This window comes from Silurus aristotelis, assembly GCF_946808225.1.
Source record: "Silurus aristotelis genome assembly, chromosome: 2".
Classification (NCBI taxonomy): domain Eukaryota; kingdom Metazoa; phylum Chordata; class Actinopteri; order Siluriformes; family Siluridae; genus Silurus; species Silurus aristotelis.
The window spans coordinates 4,734,996-4,757,495 of record NC_139575.1 but is presented as its reverse complement, the minus strand read 5'-3'; the positions used below and the strand labels follow the sequence as shown (position 1 = coordinate 4,757,495).

General features: G+C 41.1%; 2 protein-coding genes and 1 long non-coding RNA gene across 3 annotated transcripts in view; 1 reads left to right on the top strand and 2 right to left on the bottom strand.

Moving 5' to 3' along the window:
- uroc1 (urocanate hydratase 1) overlaps positions 1–14,523 on the bottom strand; it is a 24,318-nt gene extending 9,795 nt beyond the window's left edge. Inside the window, exons 1-10 of the mRNA XM_083563155.1 lie at positions 13,802–14,523; positions 10,911–11,041; positions 9,549–9,642; positions 8,059–8,118; positions 7,662–7,790; positions 7,463–7,524; positions 7,225–7,291; positions 2,086–2,229; positions 960–1,048; positions 124–186 (exon numbers count right to left, since the gene is read on the bottom strand). Of these exons, the coding sequence (XP_083419281.1) occupies positions 124–186; positions 960–1,048; positions 2,086–2,229; positions 7,225–7,291; positions 7,463–7,524; positions 7,662–7,790; positions 8,059–8,118; positions 9,549–9,642; positions 10,911–11,041; positions 13,802–13,927 (965 nt within the window). The 5' untranslated portion in view covers positions 13,928–14,523. The remainder of the gene's footprint in view (positions 1–123; positions 187–959; positions 1,049–2,085; positions 2,230–7,224; positions 7,292–7,462; positions 7,525–7,661; positions 7,791–8,058; positions 8,119–9,548; positions 9,643–10,910; positions 11,042–13,801) is intronic.
- Positions 14,524–14,610: 87 nt separating this feature from the next.
- Positions 14,611–16,108, top strand: LOC310739308. The gene is made up of 2 exons (XR_014537344.1): positions 14,611–14,779; positions 15,331–16,108. It is a non-coding gene; the product is annotated as an uncharacterized lncRNA (long non-coding RNA).
- sec61a1a (SEC61 translocon subunit alpha 1a) overlaps positions 15,850–22,500 on the bottom strand; it is a 9,503-nt gene continuing 2,852 nt past the window's right edge. Inside the window, exons 5-12 of the mRNA XM_083563408.1 lie at positions 22,009–22,140; positions 20,762–20,871; positions 19,591–19,744; positions 19,294–19,454; positions 19,014–19,211; positions 17,148–17,339; positions 16,970–17,046; positions 15,850–16,835 (exon numbers count right to left, since the gene is read on the bottom strand). Coding sequence (XP_083419534.1) covers positions 16,649–16,835; positions 16,970–17,046; positions 17,148–17,339; positions 19,014–19,211; positions 19,294–19,454; positions 19,591–19,744; positions 20,762–20,871; positions 22,009–22,140 — 1,211 coding nt within the window. The 3' untranslated portion in view covers positions 15,850–16,648. The remainder of the gene's footprint in view (positions 16,836–16,969; positions 17,047–17,147; positions 17,340–19,013; positions 19,212–19,293; positions 19,455–19,590; positions 19,745–20,761; positions 20,872–22,008; positions 22,141–22,500) is intronic.

The window sequence follows — 22,500 nt, the reverse complement described above, 5'->3', positions numbered from 1 at the left end:
CACACACACACACACACACACACACACACACACACACACACACAGGTGTGTCTAACACATGGACACATACTCCATCAACCTCAACAGCATTGTGAACTTGACCATTAATCAATGAACACTCACCACAATGCGACAATGTTGCCATGGTAACCCAAACTCATTGTTATCTTGGATCTTCTGGCCTCCCTGTGAGGAAATGGGAACTGAGTGAGCTTTATTTTCATTTTTATCCTGAATTAATGTGTGATTGCTATGGAGAAAAAAGTTAGCACATTCCTCTGTTGAAGCAGGAGGAGGAGAAGCATGAAGAGAAGGAGCAGAAGGAGATGGGAGAAAAGGAAGAGAAACGTGAGAAGAGTGAGGAGAAAGAGAAGAAGCAGACAGAAAAGTAGAAGAGGCACGAGAAGAAGAAGGAGTAGCAGGATAAGAAGAAGAAAGAGAAGCAGGAGAAGGAGAAGAAGAAGCAAGTAAAAAGGAGGAGAAGAAGCAGGAGGAGATGCAGAAGGACAAGAAACAAGAGGAAAAAATGCACGGAAGCCCTGAGGTCATGTGATGAGGTGAATATCGATGCTTCTGTTAGAGATGATGTATGTGGGAGGTGCAGTTGTGGCTACAGTGAAAGGAGACGTGTTGAATTGTGTTCATTGGGTTTCTTCTTTAGTGATGACCTTCATTCTCACTGTATGAGATCCTGTGCGTGAGGCAGCGCTCTGTTATACTGCATTTCTCTATAATACTGATGGTTTCCACAGACGTGGCGTCATAACGATGGTATTAAGAGGTGGATTGATTCGGGTAGAGCATCACTGAAGAACCAGGGGTGAAATACACGACCTGCTACTGCGTATAGAAAAGATACCGGACTGCGCATATAGAATTGAAAGAGAGTATGTAGTGTGTGTGTGTGTGTGTGTGTGTGTGTGTGTGTGTGTGTGTGTGTGTGTGTGTGTGTGAGAAACCTGATGCGCTGGATGCAATGGTCGAGATCCTTTGTGACCTCCATCACCCAGCCCTGCTCATGTCTCTTCCTCAGAGGAACTTCATCCACCTTCAGGACAAATAAACACTGAGTAGAATAATAAAACCTAAAAAGTCAATATGAAGAGGATTCTCTGTGATCCGGAAATCAGACAAACTCAATGTAAAAAAACATACATGAGGGCTGTCAACATTAACGTGATAATAACACGTTAACGCAAATTCATTTAACCTTATTTTTAATATAAAGAAATAAATATAAAAGAGCCGAAATTAAAACCTTCAACGCAACATACATTTATTCATTTATATTATATTACATTTCAATTATATATGGATCATTTATTAGATATAAAACTTCACAGAAAAGTCATTTTTAATCACTAAACATTTGTTTTACTGATGCGCCGAGTCTCAAGTCTCAGCACTAAAACCCGCCATGATGCACACATCCGGCAATTAAAACCGTCCGTGTGGAAACACAGCAAAAGTTCAGTTTGGTGTCCTGATGATTTGCATCATTTAAAACATTATAATTACTTTAAAACATTATTTTATTAAATATTACTAAATATTTTAATCACTTGACAGCCCTAATATATATATTAAAAATATATATATTAAAATATTTAATAATTCGTAATATATAAATATATTAGGGCTGTCAATACATATATATATATATATATATATATATATATATATATATATATATATATATATATATATATATCAAAAATCACTAAACATTTGTTTTACTGATGCGCCGAGTCTCAAGTCTCAGCACTAAATACCGCCATGATGCACACATCCGGCAATTAAAACCGTCCGTGTGGAAACACAGCAAACTCAGCTGTCTTTGATTATAATGGCACTAAATCGGTTGGTGGTAAACATAAGGCTTTCAAAATTCACTGATCATTTCCCAACCAGAATGAAGAGTTTGACTTGACAGAGCTCATTGTGGACGACTGTCTTACTGCAAGAGCAGGATTGTGTAACACTGCCCAAGTCCACTCAATCTTTAGCTAATTATTACACTGAAGGTTAAACATTGGTAAGACTGGAGGACTCAGATATCTTAGGAATGTCTGATCGGCGTCTGACCTCTGCGATGACCCCGATACATCCAGCGATGACGGCGGCTTTCGCTTGTGCTCCGCTCATACCACCTAAACCCGAAGACACGAACACGCGGCCTCTCAGGTCACTCGTGCCGAGGTAGCGCCGCCCTGCGTTCAACACGGTCAGCTACACACAGAGAAAACTGAAATCAGTGAATCATATGAACACAAAAAAAGTATTGGGAGATACATATATATATATATATATATATACAGTGGTGGGTGGTCACCTTCCATATATATGTTTTGTATAGTATTGGTGTTTTTTATAATTGTGATAAATATATATATATACAGTGAGGAAAATAAGTATTTGAACACTCTGCTATTTTGCAAGTTCTCCCACTTAGAAATCATGGAGGGGTCTGAAATTGTCATCGTAGGTGCATGTCCACTGTGAGAGACATAATCTAAAAAAAATTAATCCAGAAAGCACAATGTATGATTTTTAAACTATTTATTTGTATGATACAGCTGCAAATAAGTATTTGAACACCTGTCTATCAGCTAGAATTCTGACCCTCAAAGATCTGTTAGTCTGCCTTTAAAATGTCCACCTCCACTACATTTATTATCCTAAATTAGATGCACCTGTTTGAGGTCGTTAGCTGCATAAAGACACCTGTCCACCCCATGCAATCAGTAAGAATCCAACTACTAACATGGCCAAGACCAAAGAGCTGTCCAAAGACACTAGAGACAAAATTGTACACCTCCACAAGGCTGGAAAGGGCTACAGGGAAATTGCCAAACAACTTGGTGAAAAAAGGTCCACTGTTGGAGCAATCATTAGAAAATGGAAGAAGCTAAATATGACTGTCAATCTCCCTTGGACTGGGGCTTCATGCAAGATCTCACCTCGTGGGGTCTCAATGATCCTAAGGAAGGTGAGAAATCAGCCCAGAACTACACGGGAGGAGCTGGTCAATGACCTGAAAAGTGCTGGGACCACCATTTCCAAGGTTACTGTTGGTAATACACTAAGACGTCATGGTTTGAAATCATGCATGGCACGGAAGGTTCCCCTGCTTAAACCAGCACATGTCCAGGCACGTCTTAAGTTTGCCAATGACCATTTGGATGATCCAGAGGAGTCATGGGAGAATGTCATGTGGTCAGATAAGACCAAAATAGAACTTTTGGGTCATAATTCCACTAAACGTGTTTGGAAGAAGAAGAATGATGAGTACCATCCCAAGAACACCATCCCTACTGTGAAGCATGGGGGTGGTAGCATTATGCTTTGGGGGTGTTTTTCTGCACATGGGACAGGGCGACTGCACTGTATTAAGGAGAGGATGACCGGGGCCATGTATTGCGAGATTTTGGAGAACAACCTCCTTCCCTCAGTTAGAGCATTGAAGATGGGTTGAGGCTGGGTCTTCCAAAATGACAATGACCCAAAGCACACAGCCAGGATAACCAAGGAGTGGCTCTGTAAGAAGCATATCAAGGTTCTGGCGTGGCCTAGCCAGTCTCCAGACCTAAACCCAATAGAGAATCTTTGGAGGGAGCTCAAACTCTGTGTTTCTCAGCGACAGGCCAGAAACCTGACTGATCTAGAGAAGATCTGTGTGGAGGAGTGGGCCAAAATCCCTCCTGCAGTGTGTGCAAACCTGGTGAAAAACTACAGGAAACGTTTGACCTCTGTAATTGCAAACAAAGGCTCCTGTACCAAATATTAACATTGACTTTCTCAGGTGTTCAAATACTTATTTGCAGCTGCATCATACAAATAAATAGTTAAAAAATCATACATTGTGTTTTCTGGATTTTTTTTTTTAGATTATGTCTCTCACAGTGGACATGCACCTACGATGACAATTTCAGACCCCTCCATGATTTCTAAGTGGGAGAACTTGCAAAATAGCAGGGTGTTCAAATACTTATTTTCCTCACTGTATATATATATATATATATATATATATATATATATATATATATATATATATATATATATATATATATACAGTGGGTACGGAAAGTATTCAGACCCCCTTAAATTTTTCACTCTTTGTTATATTGCAGCCATTTGCTAAAATCATTTAAGTTCATTCTTCTTCCTCATGAATGTACACATAGCACCCCATACTGACAGAAAAACACAGAATTGTTGACATTGTTGCAGATTTATTAAAAAAGAAAAACTGAAATATCACATGGTCCTAAGTATTCAGACCCTTTGCTCAGTATTTAGTAGAAGCCCCCTTTTGATCTAATACAGCCAGGAGTCTTTTTGGGAAAGATGCAACAAGTCTTTCACACCTGGATTTGGGGATCCTCTGCCATTCCTCCTTGCAGGTCCTCTCCAGTTCTGTCAGGTTGGATGGTAAACTTTGGTGGACAGCCATTTTTAGGTCTCTCCAGAGATGCTCAACTGGGTTTAAGTCAGGGCTCTGGCTGGGCCATTCAAGAACAGTCACGGAGTTGTTGTGAAGCCACTCCTTTGTTATTTTAGCTGTGTGCTTAGGGTCATTGTCTTGTTGGAAGGTAAACCTTCGGCCCGGTCTGAGGTCCAGAGCACTCTGGAGAAGGTTTTTGTCCAGGATATCCCTGTACTTGGCCGCATTCATCTTTCCCTCGATTGCAACCAGTCGTCCTGTCCCTGCAGCTGAAAAACACCCCCACAGCATGATGCTGCCACCACCATGCTTCACTGTTGGGACTGTATTGGACAGGTGATGAGCAGTGCCTGGTTTTCTCCACACATACCGCTTAGAATTAAGGCCAAAAAGTTCTATTTTGGTCTCATCAGACCAGAGCATCTTATTTCTCACCATCTTGGAGTCCTTCAGGTGTTTTTTAGCAAACTCCATGCGGGCTTTCATGTGTCTTACACTGAGGAGAGGCTTCCGTCGGGCCACTCTGCCATAAAGCCCCGACTGGTGGAGGGCTGCAGTGATGGTTGACTTTCTACAACTTTCTCCCATCTTCTGACTGCATCTCTGGAGCTCAGCCACAGTGATCTTTGGGTTCTTCTTTACCTCTCTCACCAAGGCTCTTCTCCCCTGATAGCTCAGTTTGGCCGGACGGCCAGCTCTAGGAAGGGTTCTGGTCGTCCCAATCGTCTTCCATTTGAGGATTATGGAGGCCACTGTGCTCTTAGGAACCTTAAGTGCAGCAGAAATCTTTTTGTAACCTTGGCCAGATCTGTGCCTTGCCACAATTCTGTCTCTGAGCTCTTCAGGCAGTTCCTTTGACCTCATGATTCTCATTTGCTCTGACATGCATTGTGATCTGGAAGGTCTTATATAGACAGGTGTGTGGCTTTCCTAATCAAGTCCAATCAGTATAATCAAACACAGCTGGACTCAAATGAAGGTGTAGAACCATCTCAAGGATGATCAGAAGAAATGGAGAGCACCTGAGTTAAATATATGAGTGTCACAGCAAAGGGTCTGAATACTTAGGACCATGTGATATTTCAGTTTTTCTTTTTTAATAAATCTGCAACAATGTCAACAATTCTGTGTTTTTCTGTCAGTATGGGGTGCTATGTGTACATTCATGAGGAAGAAGAATGAACTAAAATTATTTTAGCAAATGGTTGCAATATAACAAAGAGTGAAAAATTTAAGGGGGTCTAAATACTTTCCGTACCCACTGTATATATATGATACACAGTGAGGAGATGATGTGTCTGGTCCATGGCATCTTGGTATGTTCCAGTACTTGAATACTCTTTTGCTACACACTGAAAAGCGTGTACTATATCTATCTAACAAATAGAATACAGACATACACCTACTACATTTGGACTTTTCATCTTTATGGTGTTTTTTGTTAATAATAATAGGGAAAATTATCTTAATTGTCTTATTCACTGGTTTGGAAACACAGATGTTTTTTGAGAGACACATGAATGGTGATTTTGTTTATATGCTCCAAACTCGATCATGTAACAGTAGGAAATTTTACTTTAACCAAACAAATTTATAAAAGTCCAGATGTTCCACTTTATTTTCCTTAAAAAAAATCCTCCTATAGCATGAACAGTTTCACACACCCTCAGCATCTGGACAGTTAGTTTCTCCAAACATTCTGCTGAAATACTTTACTGTGCCTCTAGTAAAACTTGCTGAACAATGTAGTTCTTCACTAGTTGGAGATTTCTTTCTTTGTGATCCAGTTCATCCCAGAGCACTTCAATAGGATTTTGGTGCGGTGACCCGGCAAGTCATTCCATGATAGATATCACTCCAGACGAATGTTAACTCTCTAAATAACGCTTAAAGAACTCTGTTGCATGGTGAAGTCGATTCCAATGGTGTTGAAGTATGGAATGATTGCCATGGTGGTTCCTTTCACCTGGAAGGTCTCCAATCTTCCCTGCTCCAATACAACCCCAAACCATTAAGCCTCCACCTCCATGTTTGATTGTGGGGGTCAGACAGTCTGATCTCATCTTCTCTCATGTTCTCTGTCTTACACAAGTTCTTCTGTTCAACGTTTTGTCCACTTTTTTCCTGTCCAATTATTGTGTTTTCGCCTTTCAGTTAGTTTGTTGCATAGGAAAAAAAAGGAGCATGCATGTGTCTCAAACACCATAATAACATTGTGTTTCCAAACCTTTGTTGCTTTGATCAGTCCCCATAGTTCCAGCGTTCTGGTTCAAAGCAGTTTCACACTTGTTTTTTTATTCACACTTGAATTTATGACTGTAATATTTGTACATATCGCTATGAAGTTTCTACTGCTACTGATGGTGCTACTAAGCATCATAAGCTATATAGTTAGAAGATGGTGGCTTTGATAAAACAGCATAAAAGGGTAAAAAAAAAGGGTGAAAAGGCGCCGTAGCCCATGCTTTTCGGATTGAGACAGACGGACGATGACATCGGCATTTATTTACAATAATAAGAGGGACAATCGGCATCTTCTTTCTCTTTGGGTTGAGTGAAAGATTCATCAGTGTATCCCTCAATATAAAATTGTGTCTAAAATGCAGTAAAAAGGTTGACCTATTCAAACAGACTTATTGCTGTCGCTTATAAGGGTTTATGAGGTGTCTAGATCCACAAGTAGGCGAATTGGGACACAGCCATAGTGCCAGCATTATCAAACCCACGTGTTTTTGACTCATAAGTAACAACCAACACAATTTGTGCAATCTTTTTGTTACCATGGTGCCATGAACGATTCCCTGGGGACCAATGTAGCAGTAACTTCCTGCAGTCATCTGTCCATACCTGACCACACACACACACACACACACACACACACACACACACACACACACACACACACACACACACACACAAACCAGTGAAGCAATCTTTTAAAAATAATTGACACTTGATAAACAGGAAATGAGGAGGACAGTGGGGTTTGAGATATGAGTCAGAAGGAAGATATCTTACATGGTGTTTCCAAGAGCAAACATCTTCTCATAGCTCTCTCTGGAGGAATAGTTCGGGATGACCTACAAAAACAATGAAGGTCAAAGTCTAATGGTAAGACTCAGAGTAAGGTGTGTGTGTGTGTGTGTGTGTGTGTGTGTGTGTGTGTGTGTGTGTGTGTGTGTGTGTGTGTGTGTGTGTGTGTGTGTGTGTCTATTACCATGCCGTTAGTGATGACGCAGCGTGGGGACGAGGGCAGGCTGGGAAACAAGCCAAGTGGGTGACCACTGTACATCACCAGTGTCTGCTCCTCAGTCATAGTGCTTAGGTAATGAAAAACCAGCCAGAACTACACACACACACACACACACACACACACACACACACACACACACACACACACACACACACACATACACACACATACAGAATAATGTTATTAAACTCATTTTATTACACAACCATGATCCAAACTTGTGTATTTTAGACCAAAGTGTATCCCAAGAGAATATATATGATGATGGCAGTTGCAAGCTTTAATTCTATTGCAACTGAAATGTTTTGGTCAATTATTATTCCATAAATAGAAAATAAATAAAAAATAACACAGAGGGTACCTGAGCCCAGTTGCTAAACACCTGCCCATTCCCTCCATAGGTGACGAGCTCCTGTGGAAACTAAAACATGAGGCAGATGTAAATAAGGGACTGATTCAGATTCGAAAATACATGACTACAAGTACACGACTACAAGTCAAGGCATTAGTTTACCCAGGCAAAATGGAAAACTGTTCTGTGGACAAACGAATCGAAAATTCCTTTTTCTTTTTTGGAACCATGGACACCATGTCCTTCAGACTAAAGAGGAGAGGGATCACCTGGCTTTTTATCAGCACTTAGTTCATAAAGTCACATAATTAATGATATGGGAGTGGATTTGTGAATGTGGAATGGGCAGCTTGCACATTTGTAAATGCTCCATCAATGCTCAATGGTATATACAGATATACAAATTCTATCATCCAGAAATAGTCTTTTTCAGGGAAGGCCTTGCATTTTTGAGCAAGACAATGCTAACTGCACACTGCATCTATTCATAGTAGAAGAGTCCTGGTGCTGAACTGGCCTCCCAGCAGTCTAGACCTGTCATCATCTGAAAACATTTGGTGCATCATGAAACAGAAAAACACAACAAAGGAAACCCAGAACTGTTGAGCAGCTAGAATTTTGTATCAGATACATATAGGACAACATTCCTCTCCCAAGACTTCTGCAACTGGTCTCCTCAGTTCCCAGATGTATATGGACACAAGACGTGATGCTACATAATTGTACACATAGCCTTTTTGCCATTTTTTGGAGACTGAGCCTTTATTTTTCTGTTGAAGCCATCAGTCAGTTTAAACATCTGATATGTTTTTGTATTAGTTTTGGTGTGAATACAATATGGATTTATGAGATTTGTAAATCAATGCATTCTGTTTTGTTTACATTTTACACACTGACCCAACTTGTTTTGGAAATTAAGGTTGTACACTAATAGAACAGAAATTTGAGGACACCTGACCATAGGATTCAAATGTGTTAAACATCTCATTCCACATTCAGCCCCCATTCTCTGTCACATTAACACACACTCTTCTGTAAAGATGTTCCACTAGATTTTGAAGTGTGCTTGTGGAGATCCCATTCAGCCACAAGGGAGTCATTCAGCGAGGAGGTCCGGGGCGCAGTCAGTGTTTTAATTCATCTCAAAGGTGTTCAATAGGGATGGAGCTTTATAGCAGGAGATCTTCTACACACACATCCAACCCATGTAAAGTAATCTTCATGGAGCTGGCTTTGTGCACTTGACATGCTGGACCAGATTTGGGTCTCCTAGAGCAAGTACAATTGTATGCCTCTATCTTGGGAAGAGTTTGAGAAGAACTACATATGGCTGGAAAAGGTTTGGGAAAATATAGACATACAGACATGTGATGTCAGTGATAGTGGTACACTAGCATATGTGCTAATAATGAAACAAAAGAAACAATCTGACTCAAATAAGCTAATATAGCATATATCAGTGTGCCAGTGTTAGAGGAGGATGTACTGAATTTGTATACCTGTGCTACAGCAGGATCCAGGTTATTCATGATCATGTGCATGATGGCTGCTGCATGCCTGGTTTTACAGGGGTACTGATCGATGGGATATGCCCTGAGACAGCACAAAGATTTTAATATTAAACAACGTCACTGTGACTCAAATGCATTACTTTATGCACGGGCTCAAGCTCAAGTAAATAAAAATTGATTGAATGTGCAGTGTGTCAATTTGGAATTCTTAGAAAATTAAGATTGAATTAGAAAGTCATCGGTTGTGAAATAGAACAAATAAAAAATGAAAAAAAGAACGATGCTCTTAATTGTCAAACGTTATTTAACGTTATTTAACATAACACTCCATGTTAGAAGAAATACTGAACTTTATTTAAAAAATATGAAAATAATAATTAATAAATGTAATTCTATAATTAATAGATTATAAATAACAAATAAAATATAGCACTCTCTGTGCAGCACGCGGTCTAGCGTGTTAAAACAAACAGCACGTGGTGGCAGTGATTCGACTCTAGAGGCCGCTCTAAAATTTTATTTTAGTTCCCGCAATCAACTTTCAGTGCCGATTGATCGTCGAAACCTATTAATCAGTTGACCTCTAATTGTCACCTATACATTACAGAGCAGTGAGATTCTTTTTTCACATATTGCAGCTTTTAAAGGAAGCTGGGGTCAGAACACAGAGTCAGCCATTATACAGCACCCCTGGAGCAGGAAGGGTTAAGGGCCTTGCTGAAGGGGCTGGGGCTTGAACACCTGGCCTTCCAATCAGTAACCCAGAGCCTTAACCATTGAGCCACTACTTCCCCAAAGAAGCTGAGGTCAGAGCACAGGGGCAGCCATGATACAGCACATGTGGAGTAGCAGCTTGGCAATAATGGGGCTTCAACCTCCAACTTTCTGCTCAGTAAATCAGAACGTTAACCACGGAGTTCAACTCAAATACACAGGAGGAATTGAAGTGATTGACTAATACGAGGTTGCAAATACAAATTCCAAATATAACCACAAGGAGTGATCTGCAGGGGCCAAGCACCATGTTCAGATTGCACCATGGGTAGCTGTTTTTTACTCAGAGCATAACTGGTGCACAGAATTTTAGCCAAAAGACTGCCATGATTTAATCAAATGTTAGGATGTACAAAGAAAAGAATCTCACGTGCTGTAATGCACTGGTGATAAATACAAACGTCTACTTAAAACTTCCACTGTAGTTTTATCTTGAAAAAAATGAGGAATTTCTCAAAAAAAAAAGTGAGATAGTGAGGGGTTTTTTTTGGTTCTGCTTTAAATTGTGTGATAGTTTGCAGAACTGAGTCGATGTATCAGTTTCTTTGTGAGTATTTGTGTGTGTTGTAAGTATACCTCATGCGTAGGGTGGGGCAGAACCGATACATGTAAATGTGTCCATACTGCGTGAGTTCCTGAGCAAATTCAGGAGCCAGAATGGCATGTAGCGCTGGAGGAAAATATCTCAGCACGTTCTTCAGAGCAAGCTGTTCCAGAATTTCAACAGAAAGATTCACATCAGTGTTATATGATTATTATTATGTTACAAAAACTTAAAATATATATGTATGTACCGTAATTTCCGGACTATAAAGCACACCCATATATAAGCCGCACCCACTGAATTTTACAAATATTTTTATTTTTGACATAAATAAACCGCACCAGTCTATAAGCCGCATGTCTACACTAATGTACTTTACACAGGTTTTAACGACAGACACATTACACACGGTGTAACGGGTGAAATATGTTGCGCTTCCTTTAGGAGCATAGCGGTATTTTGGGACTAGCATGCCAGAAGAAAGCTCTCTCTTCACCCAGACTCAACGCGTTACAAGGACTTGTATCTGAACAGTAGCCTACCAAGGAAGTCATTGTTCACTGTCTTCCTCCTTCCTTTCACAATTATTTCTCTCGGGAGTTTATCTTTTGGCATCGTTGTGCGTTTAAAAATCACCCAGTGAAAGTTTTTCTCCCAAAGCCGTGCAGCTCAGAATTTTTCCTGCGTTTTTTCATTTTCGTTCGGAAATGTCATTGGTCTAATGTTATGGGGTTCAGTTTTTTGGCTTGAAGTTTGTGAAACCGGGAAAAACCCCAGGAAAAATTCATAAATTAGCCGCTTCGTTGTTTTAGTGGCGGAGTTCAAAACGTGGGGAAAAAGTAGTGGCTTATAGTCCGAAAAATATGGTATATATGTTTCTGTTTGACCCTTCTTATTATAACTATATATATATATATATATATATATATATATATATATATATATATATATATATATATATATATATATATATATATATATATAAATAAATATAAAAAAAGCTAAATTAAAACATTCAAGGCAACACACGTTTATTCACGACATCCGTTCTTTGCTCAGATATAAAAAAAATACCACCCTGTCCTCTACATCTGCCTCTTTCACAACAACTACCTGCATGTCTTCCCTCACCACATCCATTAACCTCCTCCATGTTCTTCCTCTTTTCCTCCTTCCTGGTGTCTCCATCCTCAGCATCCTCCTACCAATATAATTCATGTCTCTCCTCTGCACATGTCCAAACCATCTCAATCTCACCTCCCTCACCTTGTCACCAAAACGTCCAACATGCGCTGTCCCTCTAATAAACTCATTTCTAATCTTGTCCATCCTCGTCACTCCCAACGAAAACCTCAACATCTTCAGCTCTGCTCTAATATTTACATTTAAATTCATGCAGGTATTCTTTTTAGTTTATATCCACCCACTGTAAATTTTTCTTGGTTCAGTGTCCTATTACAGATCCTAACAAATAGCCTAATTTAACCTCTGTATTTCACCCCTGGTCCTTCAGTGATGTCCTACCTAAATCAATCCACCGTTTAATAACATCATTATGACACCACGTCTATAGGAACCACCTGTACAATGCTGTATGAGCGCTGCACCACAGACAGTGAGAATGAATGTCATCACTAAAGCAAGAAACCCAATGAACACAATTCAACACGTCTCCTTTTACTGTAGCCACAACTGCACCTCCACATACATCATCTCTAACAGAAGCATCGATTAAAAGCTCCATTAAATGTCCCTGTATAAAATGCATCAGTGCATTTAAGTTTTCCTGGGGATTTGAAATGAAGGCAAATTGTGTGGGTTTTTTTTGTACAGGAATGAACCGATTACTTTCATAGAAAAGCTTGATATATGAGATGAAAAAAGATTATCAGGAGCAATGCTGCTTATACTTTTACACCCCTAACATTTCACTAACCATTTTATTACACTGTACCTTCCCAATGGACAATACTATAGAAACTATATATTTAGAGTAGTCATTGTGCAGTTTGTATATCAGTACAGATTTACTGTCCTCTAAAAATAACTTAACATACAGCCATTATTGTCTAAATAACTGGCAACAAAAGTGAGTACACCAAAGGTGAACATGTCAAAACTTGAGCCCTAATCCTCCTCCTTAAAGCTTCCTTCTGAGATGATGCACAGCACCAGGACTCTACATGGTACCATGAGGTACCATGTTGAACATCCAGTGGTCAGTATGAGAGAATTGGACTCAAAGAACCAAATTTAAACTGCTTTAATACAAGGCAAAAATTTCTATGGTCCTGTCAAGCAGAAACACAAACATGATGAATGTGTGGCTTTGCACTGTTACAAGACGTACAGCTGTTATCACTGAGGGTGTACTTACTTTTGTTGGCAGTTATTTGATATTAATAATGGCTGTATGTTGTTCTTTTTGAGGACACTGAATCTGTACTGATCTACAAGCTGCACATTGACTACACTAAAATATATCCGTTTCATTACTATAGTTTGGTCTCTTGAGAAGATACACTGAAATGGTCGCTGAAATGTGAGGGGGTGCACTCACTTTTGTGAGATTCTGTCAAACTCTTATCTTCTGTAAATATTGACAGAGCTGCAAACATTGAGGGAAATTTTGAAAGCAGGCCCCAAAGATCTGTCCTTTGGACCCTCGAGACGCAACAGCGACCCTGTAGGAAACGAAATAGGACGAAAGAGTCCAGTGTTCCTAATCTAAAGTGTCTTCAAGACCTGATCGTTGCACTGTGATTAGTGCTGAGTATTGACTAAGGAAGGCAGTCACATGACAGTATAACCAGATGTTAAATATACTGCTAATATAACAATTTTAGTCTAGACATCAGTGTCTAGACACTAATCAGACATGCACATGATGAAAGAAAAAACAGTTCATGACTGAATGACTCACTCGTTTCTCCTCGGTGGTGAGGTTTGGTGTACGAATCGGTGCATGAGGCACATCAGGGTTCCTGCCCTGATTGGGTGGAAGAGGGTTGAGAGGTAACCCGCTGCAAAGCTCCTTTAAACTCGACATGACTTCCTGAGAGGGAATGGGAGCGCAGATGTGGAAACATAAAACAGAGGTAAAAAAAAACTCTTTGGAGAGTTTCTTTTCTCCTCCCCGTCACACCATTGGCCAGTCTGACGCTTTGACCTCTGGATCTCATCCATTGAGAAAATGAGGATCTGCTCCAGAGGTAATCATTAATTGAAGATAAAACAATGTGGCAAGCACCTGAATCTCCAGACTCCAAACTTCCAATCAGACACTACGGCCTTTAAACATGGCAACCCTGGACTCCAGGTCCTAGCACACACTTTCAGGTTCACAATCACCCCCATATTGATTAGGGTCCCAAATACAGTGTGATGCAGAGAAACAGGAAATTCTGGAACTGGAAGTTGGTGACCCTGGGACGTCAGAAATCATTTGGAACCAGCTCGTTTAGAATTCCTTTATTTATATTGGAGCAGTGGACTGATGTGCGATGAGGAAAAACCTTTTAAAGGAATGGTGATAGTGCAAGTGCTTTGGGAATTTCAGTCATTAGCAGTTAGGACATCATGATCGTGTCCTGTCTGCTCGTTTTGAAGAACCCAGGTTCAGAAATGGGACTTCTTCCAACTTCCAATACGTTACCTTTGAAGACGGAAGGGCTTCAGACATGGTTCTTCTCTTAAACTAAATTTACTTCATAACTTTAAAACAAAACCGCATGCAATATATTTTGGAGCGGCTTGTAGAAGATCTTGGTCCCTCCACCAAACTCTCAGGATGTGTGTGTGAGGTCACTGATGGACAGAACTTGGATGTGTAGATTGTACAATTATTTGTGCCTGTTAAGGTAAAGAGTGCCAGCGATCTGGTTGCATCACTTGTACAGCCGTATAACAAATTTCATGAGCTAAAACAGGGGTCTCCAATCTTTTCCAGAAAGGGCCAGTGTGGGTGCAGGTTTTCATTCCAACCAATCAATGGTCACACCTGATAGTCATTGAAAATGAAGATCATTAGATTCGAACAGGTAGAATTTGGTGTGGACATGCTTGGTTGGAATAAAAACCTGCACCCACACTGGCCCTTTCTGGAAAAGATTGGAGACCCCTGAGCTAAAAAAAAATGGCTTATCGTTTAATTATAACCAACGTTAACGGTGGCTCGTGTGGTAAAATTGTAGGATTGAATTATTAACAATGGGATTGAAATCTAAAAGCTGAAAGTTACACTTGAAATTCCATCCACATGGTTGTTTTTTTTTTTTTGTTCAAACAGAAAACACTTTACGACCAGAAGTCTTGTGAAACAGGACTTTGACAGCCATATGTGGTTCATCGAAATGTCATCACGCCAACGTGTCGGACGTCTTCGGATGCTCCAGCATGAACTTTTCACTTCACCAAACCTGTTGCAGCATGATAACGCACATGGGCACAAAGCCAACTCCATGAAGATCTGCTATAGATGGGTTGGATATGTTTGTGGAAGATCTCCTGATATCCAGCTCTCACCTACTGTAGGAACGGGTTCAGGTTTGGTCATTGACATGTGTGAAAGTAGAATTGAGACGTCCTATATAATTGTTTACATCAAACTTTGTGGTAGCAGTTCAGGGAGGAACCACATATGGCTAGAAAAGTCAAGCTTCCCATATCAAAGTGTATTGTGAGAGCTTTATGAAAAGGGAACGCAGCAGCTCAGGGGTTTAAGGTGTAGGGGTACTGATCAGAGGTTGAAGCCCTGATATCGTTAAGCTGCTACTGTTGGGACCTTAAGCAAGGCTCTTATCACTATGTGCTCCAGGGGGCGCTGTTTAATAGCTGAACCTGCAAATTGTCCCCAGCTTCCCAACAACGCGTCGAATGAATTCCACTACGACATAAAAAAAAATGACAAAACTTTACAGCTTATTTTCACCACAATACCTGAAACAACAGAAACACGAGCGTATAAAAGACTTTACACAAAAAAGAGCTTTTATTGAGAATGAGCACTTTTTTCCCCCCCCCCAAAAGACGAATGGTTGAGCATTTCTTTATACATATTGAAAAAATGTGGTGGCACATTTCGTCATATATACAGACAAAGTCGGGAGGAAAACAAAACAAAACAAACAAAAAAAAAACGAAGGGTTTGTCCGTGGATGATTGAACTATATCTGTAGACAGCTTCAAGCCTGGATAACACTACCTTTAAAAAAAAAACTCCTCGAAATGCATACGGTTGGATTTGACAGCTTTTTTGTAATAATAGTAATAATAGTAATAATAATAATAATGATTAGAAACCTGCGAGTGTGTGGATTTTCCTGTGGCGTCATACTAAGAGCGGCCTGGAAGGAAGGAAGAAAACGTGGCGGAGAACCCGCGTGACACTTTTACATGAGAGGCCGAGCATGACTGAGAAGTGAGCACTGCCATCGCTATACTGAATACAGTCGAACAGCAAGCTGGGGGTACGAAGGAGAGAAGGAAGGAAGGAAGAAAAAAAAAAGAAAGAAAGGGGGGGGGGAGGTGTGTGGGGGTAAATGGTTTTACCCATCGACTATCGTCAGAGCTCACAGAGTCTAGCTTTACTCATCACTCCATAAATATCTCCCTCTCCCCGGGCAAGCCAAACCGGGCCGTTCAGAATGGACCACTTCACCTCACTGTGCCGACGCAGCTATAAAATAAAAGGAATAACACTCATAAAAAAAATAATAAAAGGGGTGATTAGGGTGCGTCTCGCAGGTTCGCCTGCGGGTTTGCAAGAGGATTAGAAGAGTAGCGCCCCCATGCTGCCCATTTCGCTCTGCTCTTTCACGAAAATCTCAAAATATTGGTAGATGATTGTGACGGCCAGCAAGATCCCAGTCCCTGAGCCGATCGCTCCCAGGAAGTCGGCCATGACAGAGAGACCGCCGATGCATAGGCCGCCGAACGCGGCCGCCGTAGGGATGTATCTACACACACACACACACACACACACACACACACACGTTCAATTCAGCGGAGAAAATAAAATCCTGACCAAAGATATCACCGTCCTCAATTATGGAGATGCACATGTGTATATATAACAATGATTGACTCAGACCTGTTAAGTTCGTGCACCATGGACGTCTCTCGGTGTCCTCTCATCACCATCTGCTGCTCTTTAAGCTGTTTAGCCACCTGAAACACGAAACAGGTCATCTCATAACATGCCTTGAAAAAGTGCATAATAAAATAATTTGGTTTTTTGTTTTGTTTTGAAGAATTTAACTGAAGCATACGTCTTTGGCAGATGACCCAGAAACCTCGATCCACGTTTTGGAGAAGAACGCGCAGGAGCCCAGCATGAAGACGATGTAGATGACTGCGTGGACCGGATCGTCTAACACCGAGCCGAACGATTCCGGAGGAGAGAGGTAGTAACACAGACCACCGACTGGGTAGGCGCGAGCAGGTCCACCGGTTGTTGCGTCCTATTAAAACAGAGAAATTATTATAACAAATAAAAAATTTAAAAAGTCTGTTTCGAAGGCAACTTCAACTGCTCTTACTCCATTCAGCTTTTTTTTTTGGAAACATACAAAATGTTTTTACAGCATCAAGACTATAAATATACACCGTGAGGACAAAGTATGAGACACTGAGAATAAGATTGGCCTTTTGAACATCACATTCCACATTCACTCCCCATTGCTGCGAGATTGACCAAATCATCTGACAGTTTTTCCTGGTTGCGTCTGTTGCTGGACCGACTGAGTCTGCGGTTATTATACAGTACGAGAGTGGCCTCTAGAGGTGAATCAGTTTAAATGTGGATTTCAATTGGGTTTGTTACTTAAATGTCTTGATTCATTTTGTATGTAATTGTTTTTATTATTAATTTATTATTTATTAAAATGTTATTTGTGAACGGTATGAGGCAGATGATCTGCTGCGGAGACCCCTAACGGGAGCAGTCGAAAGACAACTTCACAGATTTGTGGTTTTTTTTTATATCCAGGATTTTTTTTTTTTTAAAGAGGTTGATTAAACGGTTAATCGACAAGTACGATCCAACCTCGCTAACAGTCCACTAGATGTTAGTGTGTGTTTGTGAAGATTTTTGTGGGATTCATTCAGCCACATGGGTGTTAGTTAAGTCGGGTACTGATGTGGTTGAGGAGGCCTGTGGTGCAGAGATCTTCCACTCCCTCTTCTTTCGGCTGCTCCCGTTAGGGGTTTCCAAAGTGGATCGTCTGTCTCCATACCCCCCTGTCCTCTACATCTGCTTCTTTCAAACCAACTACCTGCATGTCTTCCCTCACCACATCCATAAACCTCCTCCTTGGTCTTCCTCTTTTCCTTCTTTCTGGTGGCTCCATCCTCAGCATTCTCCTACTGATATACCCCATGTCCCTCCTCTGCACATGTCCAAACCATCTCAATCTCACCTCCCTCACTTTGTCTTCAAAACTTCCTACACGCGCTGTCCCTATCATAAACTCGTTTCTAATCCTGTCCATCTTCGTCACTCACAATAGACATCAACATCTTCAGCTCTACTACCTCCAGCTCCACCTCCTGTCTTTTACTCAATGCCACTGTCTCTAAACCGTACAACATCTCAGGTCTCACCACAGTCCTATAAACTTTCCCTTTCACTCTCACAAATACTCTTCTATCACAAATCACTTCTGCTATCACTCTTCTCCACCCACTCCACCCTGCCTGCACTCTTTTCTTCACATCTCTAACACACTCTCCATTACTTTGCACTGTTGACCTCAGGTACCTGAACTCCTCCACCTTCTCCACCTCTTCTCCCTGCAACTGCACCCCTCCACTGCCCTCCCTCTCATTCACACATCCAGACAATTCGCTCATCCAGCACGTAGCTCCACCTCTCCAGGCTCTTCTCAACCTCCACCATCAGATGCTGTCTAGCTTTACTTTCCCCTGCCAACACCTTACAGTCTCCAATCTCCTTCAGGTTGCATCCCCTACATAGAACATAGTCCACCTGTGTGCACCTTCCTCCACTCTTAAACATCTTATTGACCACTGCCATTCCACTCCAACCCATGTAAAGTAGATCTTCACGTAGCTCAAAGTAGGTCAAAGAAGAAATACATTTAAAAAATACCAGTTTATTTCTCTATGTTACTTACAGACCAGGTTCCCAGCAGGTTAACCAGGAAGTTGCCGCTGAATCGAGTGGAAAGCATCTGAGAGATGACGTAGAGGTTGGACACCAGTGCAGACTGCAGAATGATGGGAATATTCGAGGTGTAGAACAGCTTGATGGGATAGGTGTTGTATTGGCCACGGTAGCGTGCAGACTTGATTGGCAGATCAACTCTGAAACCCTGAGATTCACAAAGGCAGAGTTGCTTAATGGCTTGATCGTTATTTATCGCATTTTAGGTCTTGGGAACAGATCTCGCTCACCTGGAAGTATATGACCACAGCAAACACAAAGATGGTGGCGATGAGGTTCATGAGGTTGGGCAGGTTCTGTCTGTAGAAGGCCTCTCTCAGAGCACGCACTTTATCAGTCCTAGTGGCCAGCAAGTGGAACAGGGCGATGATGGCGCCCTCAAACTCGGTGCCTGGGGGGACACAATCACCAACAAGGATGAGACCAAATCGGCCTGCTGAATTTGTCGCAAATTTATCGCAAATGTTTATGCCAACAAGATTGATGTTGCATTGATGTGAATCAGTAGTGTGCGTGTGTGTGTGTACCTCTGCCCGTGTTCACCGTCGTTGGACTGAATGCTTTCCATACGATGGTCTCACAGATGTTGGTGGCGATGAAGAGGGAGATACCGGAGCCCAAACCATATCCTTTCTGAAGCAGTTCGTCCAGCAGCAGGACGATCAGACCGGCCACAAACAGCTGTACAAAAAAAACACATGCACTCATTCGAACCTGTTGTGTGTCCACACACTATATACCACATTGTATTTAAGTGGCACTGAAACATCTGGTCTTTCACCTAGACTTCAGACATGCATGTTCTCTTTGTTTTTATGCAACAAACTTAGTAATGTAACAGTATGAAGATTTCCTTTTACAAGTCAAATCTAATAAACGTCCAGATGTTCAACGTTATTTTCATTGAAAAATCCTTCCTTGGCATGAAGAACGGCTTCACACACACTTGGCATTTGGCAGTTCGTTTCTCCAAACATTCAGCTGAAATACTTTGCTTTGCCTCTAGTAAAACTTGAGCAAAGATGTTCTTCACTAGTTGGAAATTTCTTTGTGGCCCAGTTGATCCCAGAGCAGTTCAATAGGATATTGGTGTGGTGACCCGTCAGGTCATTCCGTGGTAGATATCACTCCAGATGATTGAGCTCTAAATAGCGCTTAGAAGAGTTTGGACGTACACTTCGGCTCATCGTCTCGTTGTATAGTGAAGTCGGTGCCAATGAGCCGAAATCCAGAAGGAATTACATGCTGATGTATAGAATGGTTGCCATGTTGGGTCTTTTCACCTGTCTATGAGTTGCTCAGGATGTCCTGGTTGCACAAGACTGTAGAATTTTTCTTAATCTCCTGGTGTTTGTAATGTTTTAATAATTTATATAAAAAAATAAAAATAAAAAAAAAATCCACACTTGGTGTCACCCAAATGAGGATGGGTTTCCTCAGAGTCTAGTTCCTCTCAAGTTTTCTTCCTTATTTGCAGCTAAGGAGGTATTTGCCCTAGGCTTGCTCATCAAGGGGATAAAAAAAAAACTAATTCAGTTCGTTCTATAATTCTTGCATTCTGTAAAGCTGCTCTGCGATCATGCGTTGTGAAAAATCCCAATAGAAATTCAATTAAAAGGAAGCCTAGAAACAAATTGGGTACAAGAAGAAAGAAAGCTCTTGTGTGTCTTTGGATGTTAAAAGTCCCGTGTCATTTACCTGAATGATGATGAGGAGACAGATCCCGGCTCCCATCTCTGACGGGTCTCCATACATACCGGTCATCACGTACACTATCGCCTGGCCAATCGTGATGATCATCCCGAACACTATAAACACAAATATTCAATTAACTAATTAGTTCATATGAATTAAATATTTTGTCAGTCCCCATTTTTGCTGCCAAAACAGTCGTGATCTGTCAACCATCAACAGCATGAACTTCTTCAGCAGTTTGAGCTCCAGAAGCTTGTCTGTTAGACCTTCGCTCTCCACGTACATCGATGAGCCTCGGCCTCTGTCGCCGGTTCACCACTGTTCCTTCCTTGGAGCACTATTGATAGATACTGACCACTGCAGTCCGGGAACATCCCACAAGAGCTGCAGTTTTGAAGATGCTCTAGACGTCGTCTAGACGTCACAATTTTTCAAACTCGCTCAAATTCTTACGCTCGCCCAATTTTCCTGCTTCTAACATCAACTTTGAAGACAAAATGTTGACTTTTCCACCCATAAACAGGTGCCATGATGAGATAATCAGTGTTCTTCACTTCACTGCTCATAATGTTATTCCTGATCGGTGTACATGTCGTTTGGTAGATGCTCTAATCAAGAATGATAATTCTCTCATTTACACAACGGAGCATTCAATCGCTATGGGTTTAAAAACACAATAATGGCAGCATTGGGATTTGAAATCAAGTGTTTGGACACCTGAGCATAATGTGAGATGTGTTTTCCTTTAGAACTTCCCATTCCACATTTAGGGAACTCTTATTAATAAGGTCCACGTTTCTGGGAAGATGATCCACTATATTTTGTGAAGATTTGTGCTCATTCATTGTGACCACAAGGGTATTCGTAAAGTCAGGTACTGATAAGGGTGAGGTAACCAGGCCTGGGGGGGGGCCTTAAAAAAAGAAAGTTTTTACATTTGTATAATTTGGTAGACGCCTTTATCCAGAGCAACTTGATTTCTCATCGTACAAGTCTAGTCTCGTTTCATGAAAATTCCCGGAGTTTTGCAACCGTCTTTACTGTTGTACTGGCGTAAAAGCTTTCATCAAGAAATGCATTAGACGTCCCCCTGGTATAACTAATCCAATCTGAAAGGGTCTGAATCAGTTTCAGGTGTCTGGAAGTGCATGTTTTTTTTCCTCATCATGTCTGATGAGTTGCAATCGCAATCAAAACCAAATCTGAGAAAAATCAGAGGTTGGTTGTGGTGGAAAGTTGCACACACTTACATTTCTGGGCTCCGTTAAACAGCGCTCGGTCTTTTGGTGTGTCTCCAACCTCTATGATTTTGGCTCCAGCCAGCAGTTGCATGATGAGGCCCGAGGTGACTATGGGAGAGATGCCCAACTCCATCAGAGTACCTGGAACGCATCAGATTTCACAGCAACATCGATTAAACCTCACCTCCTGCAACCAATGTCCTTCTCTCAAAACGCACAAACTGCTGCTGGTTCACAATAATTCTTTATTACACACAGATTTGATCTTTATTCCAACATACTTTTGGGAAATTCAGATTCATAAACATGACACGTTCTGTACATGAACAAAAGTTTGTGGACACCTGACCATAACAATGAACATCTCATTTCACATTGAGTCCCTATTTGCTGTTATTATAACCTCCACTCTTTTGGAAAGATGTTCCACTAGATTTTGGAGTGTGCTTATGGAGATTTGTTCATGAAGCTGGCTTTGTGCACAAGAGCACTGTCAGGTTG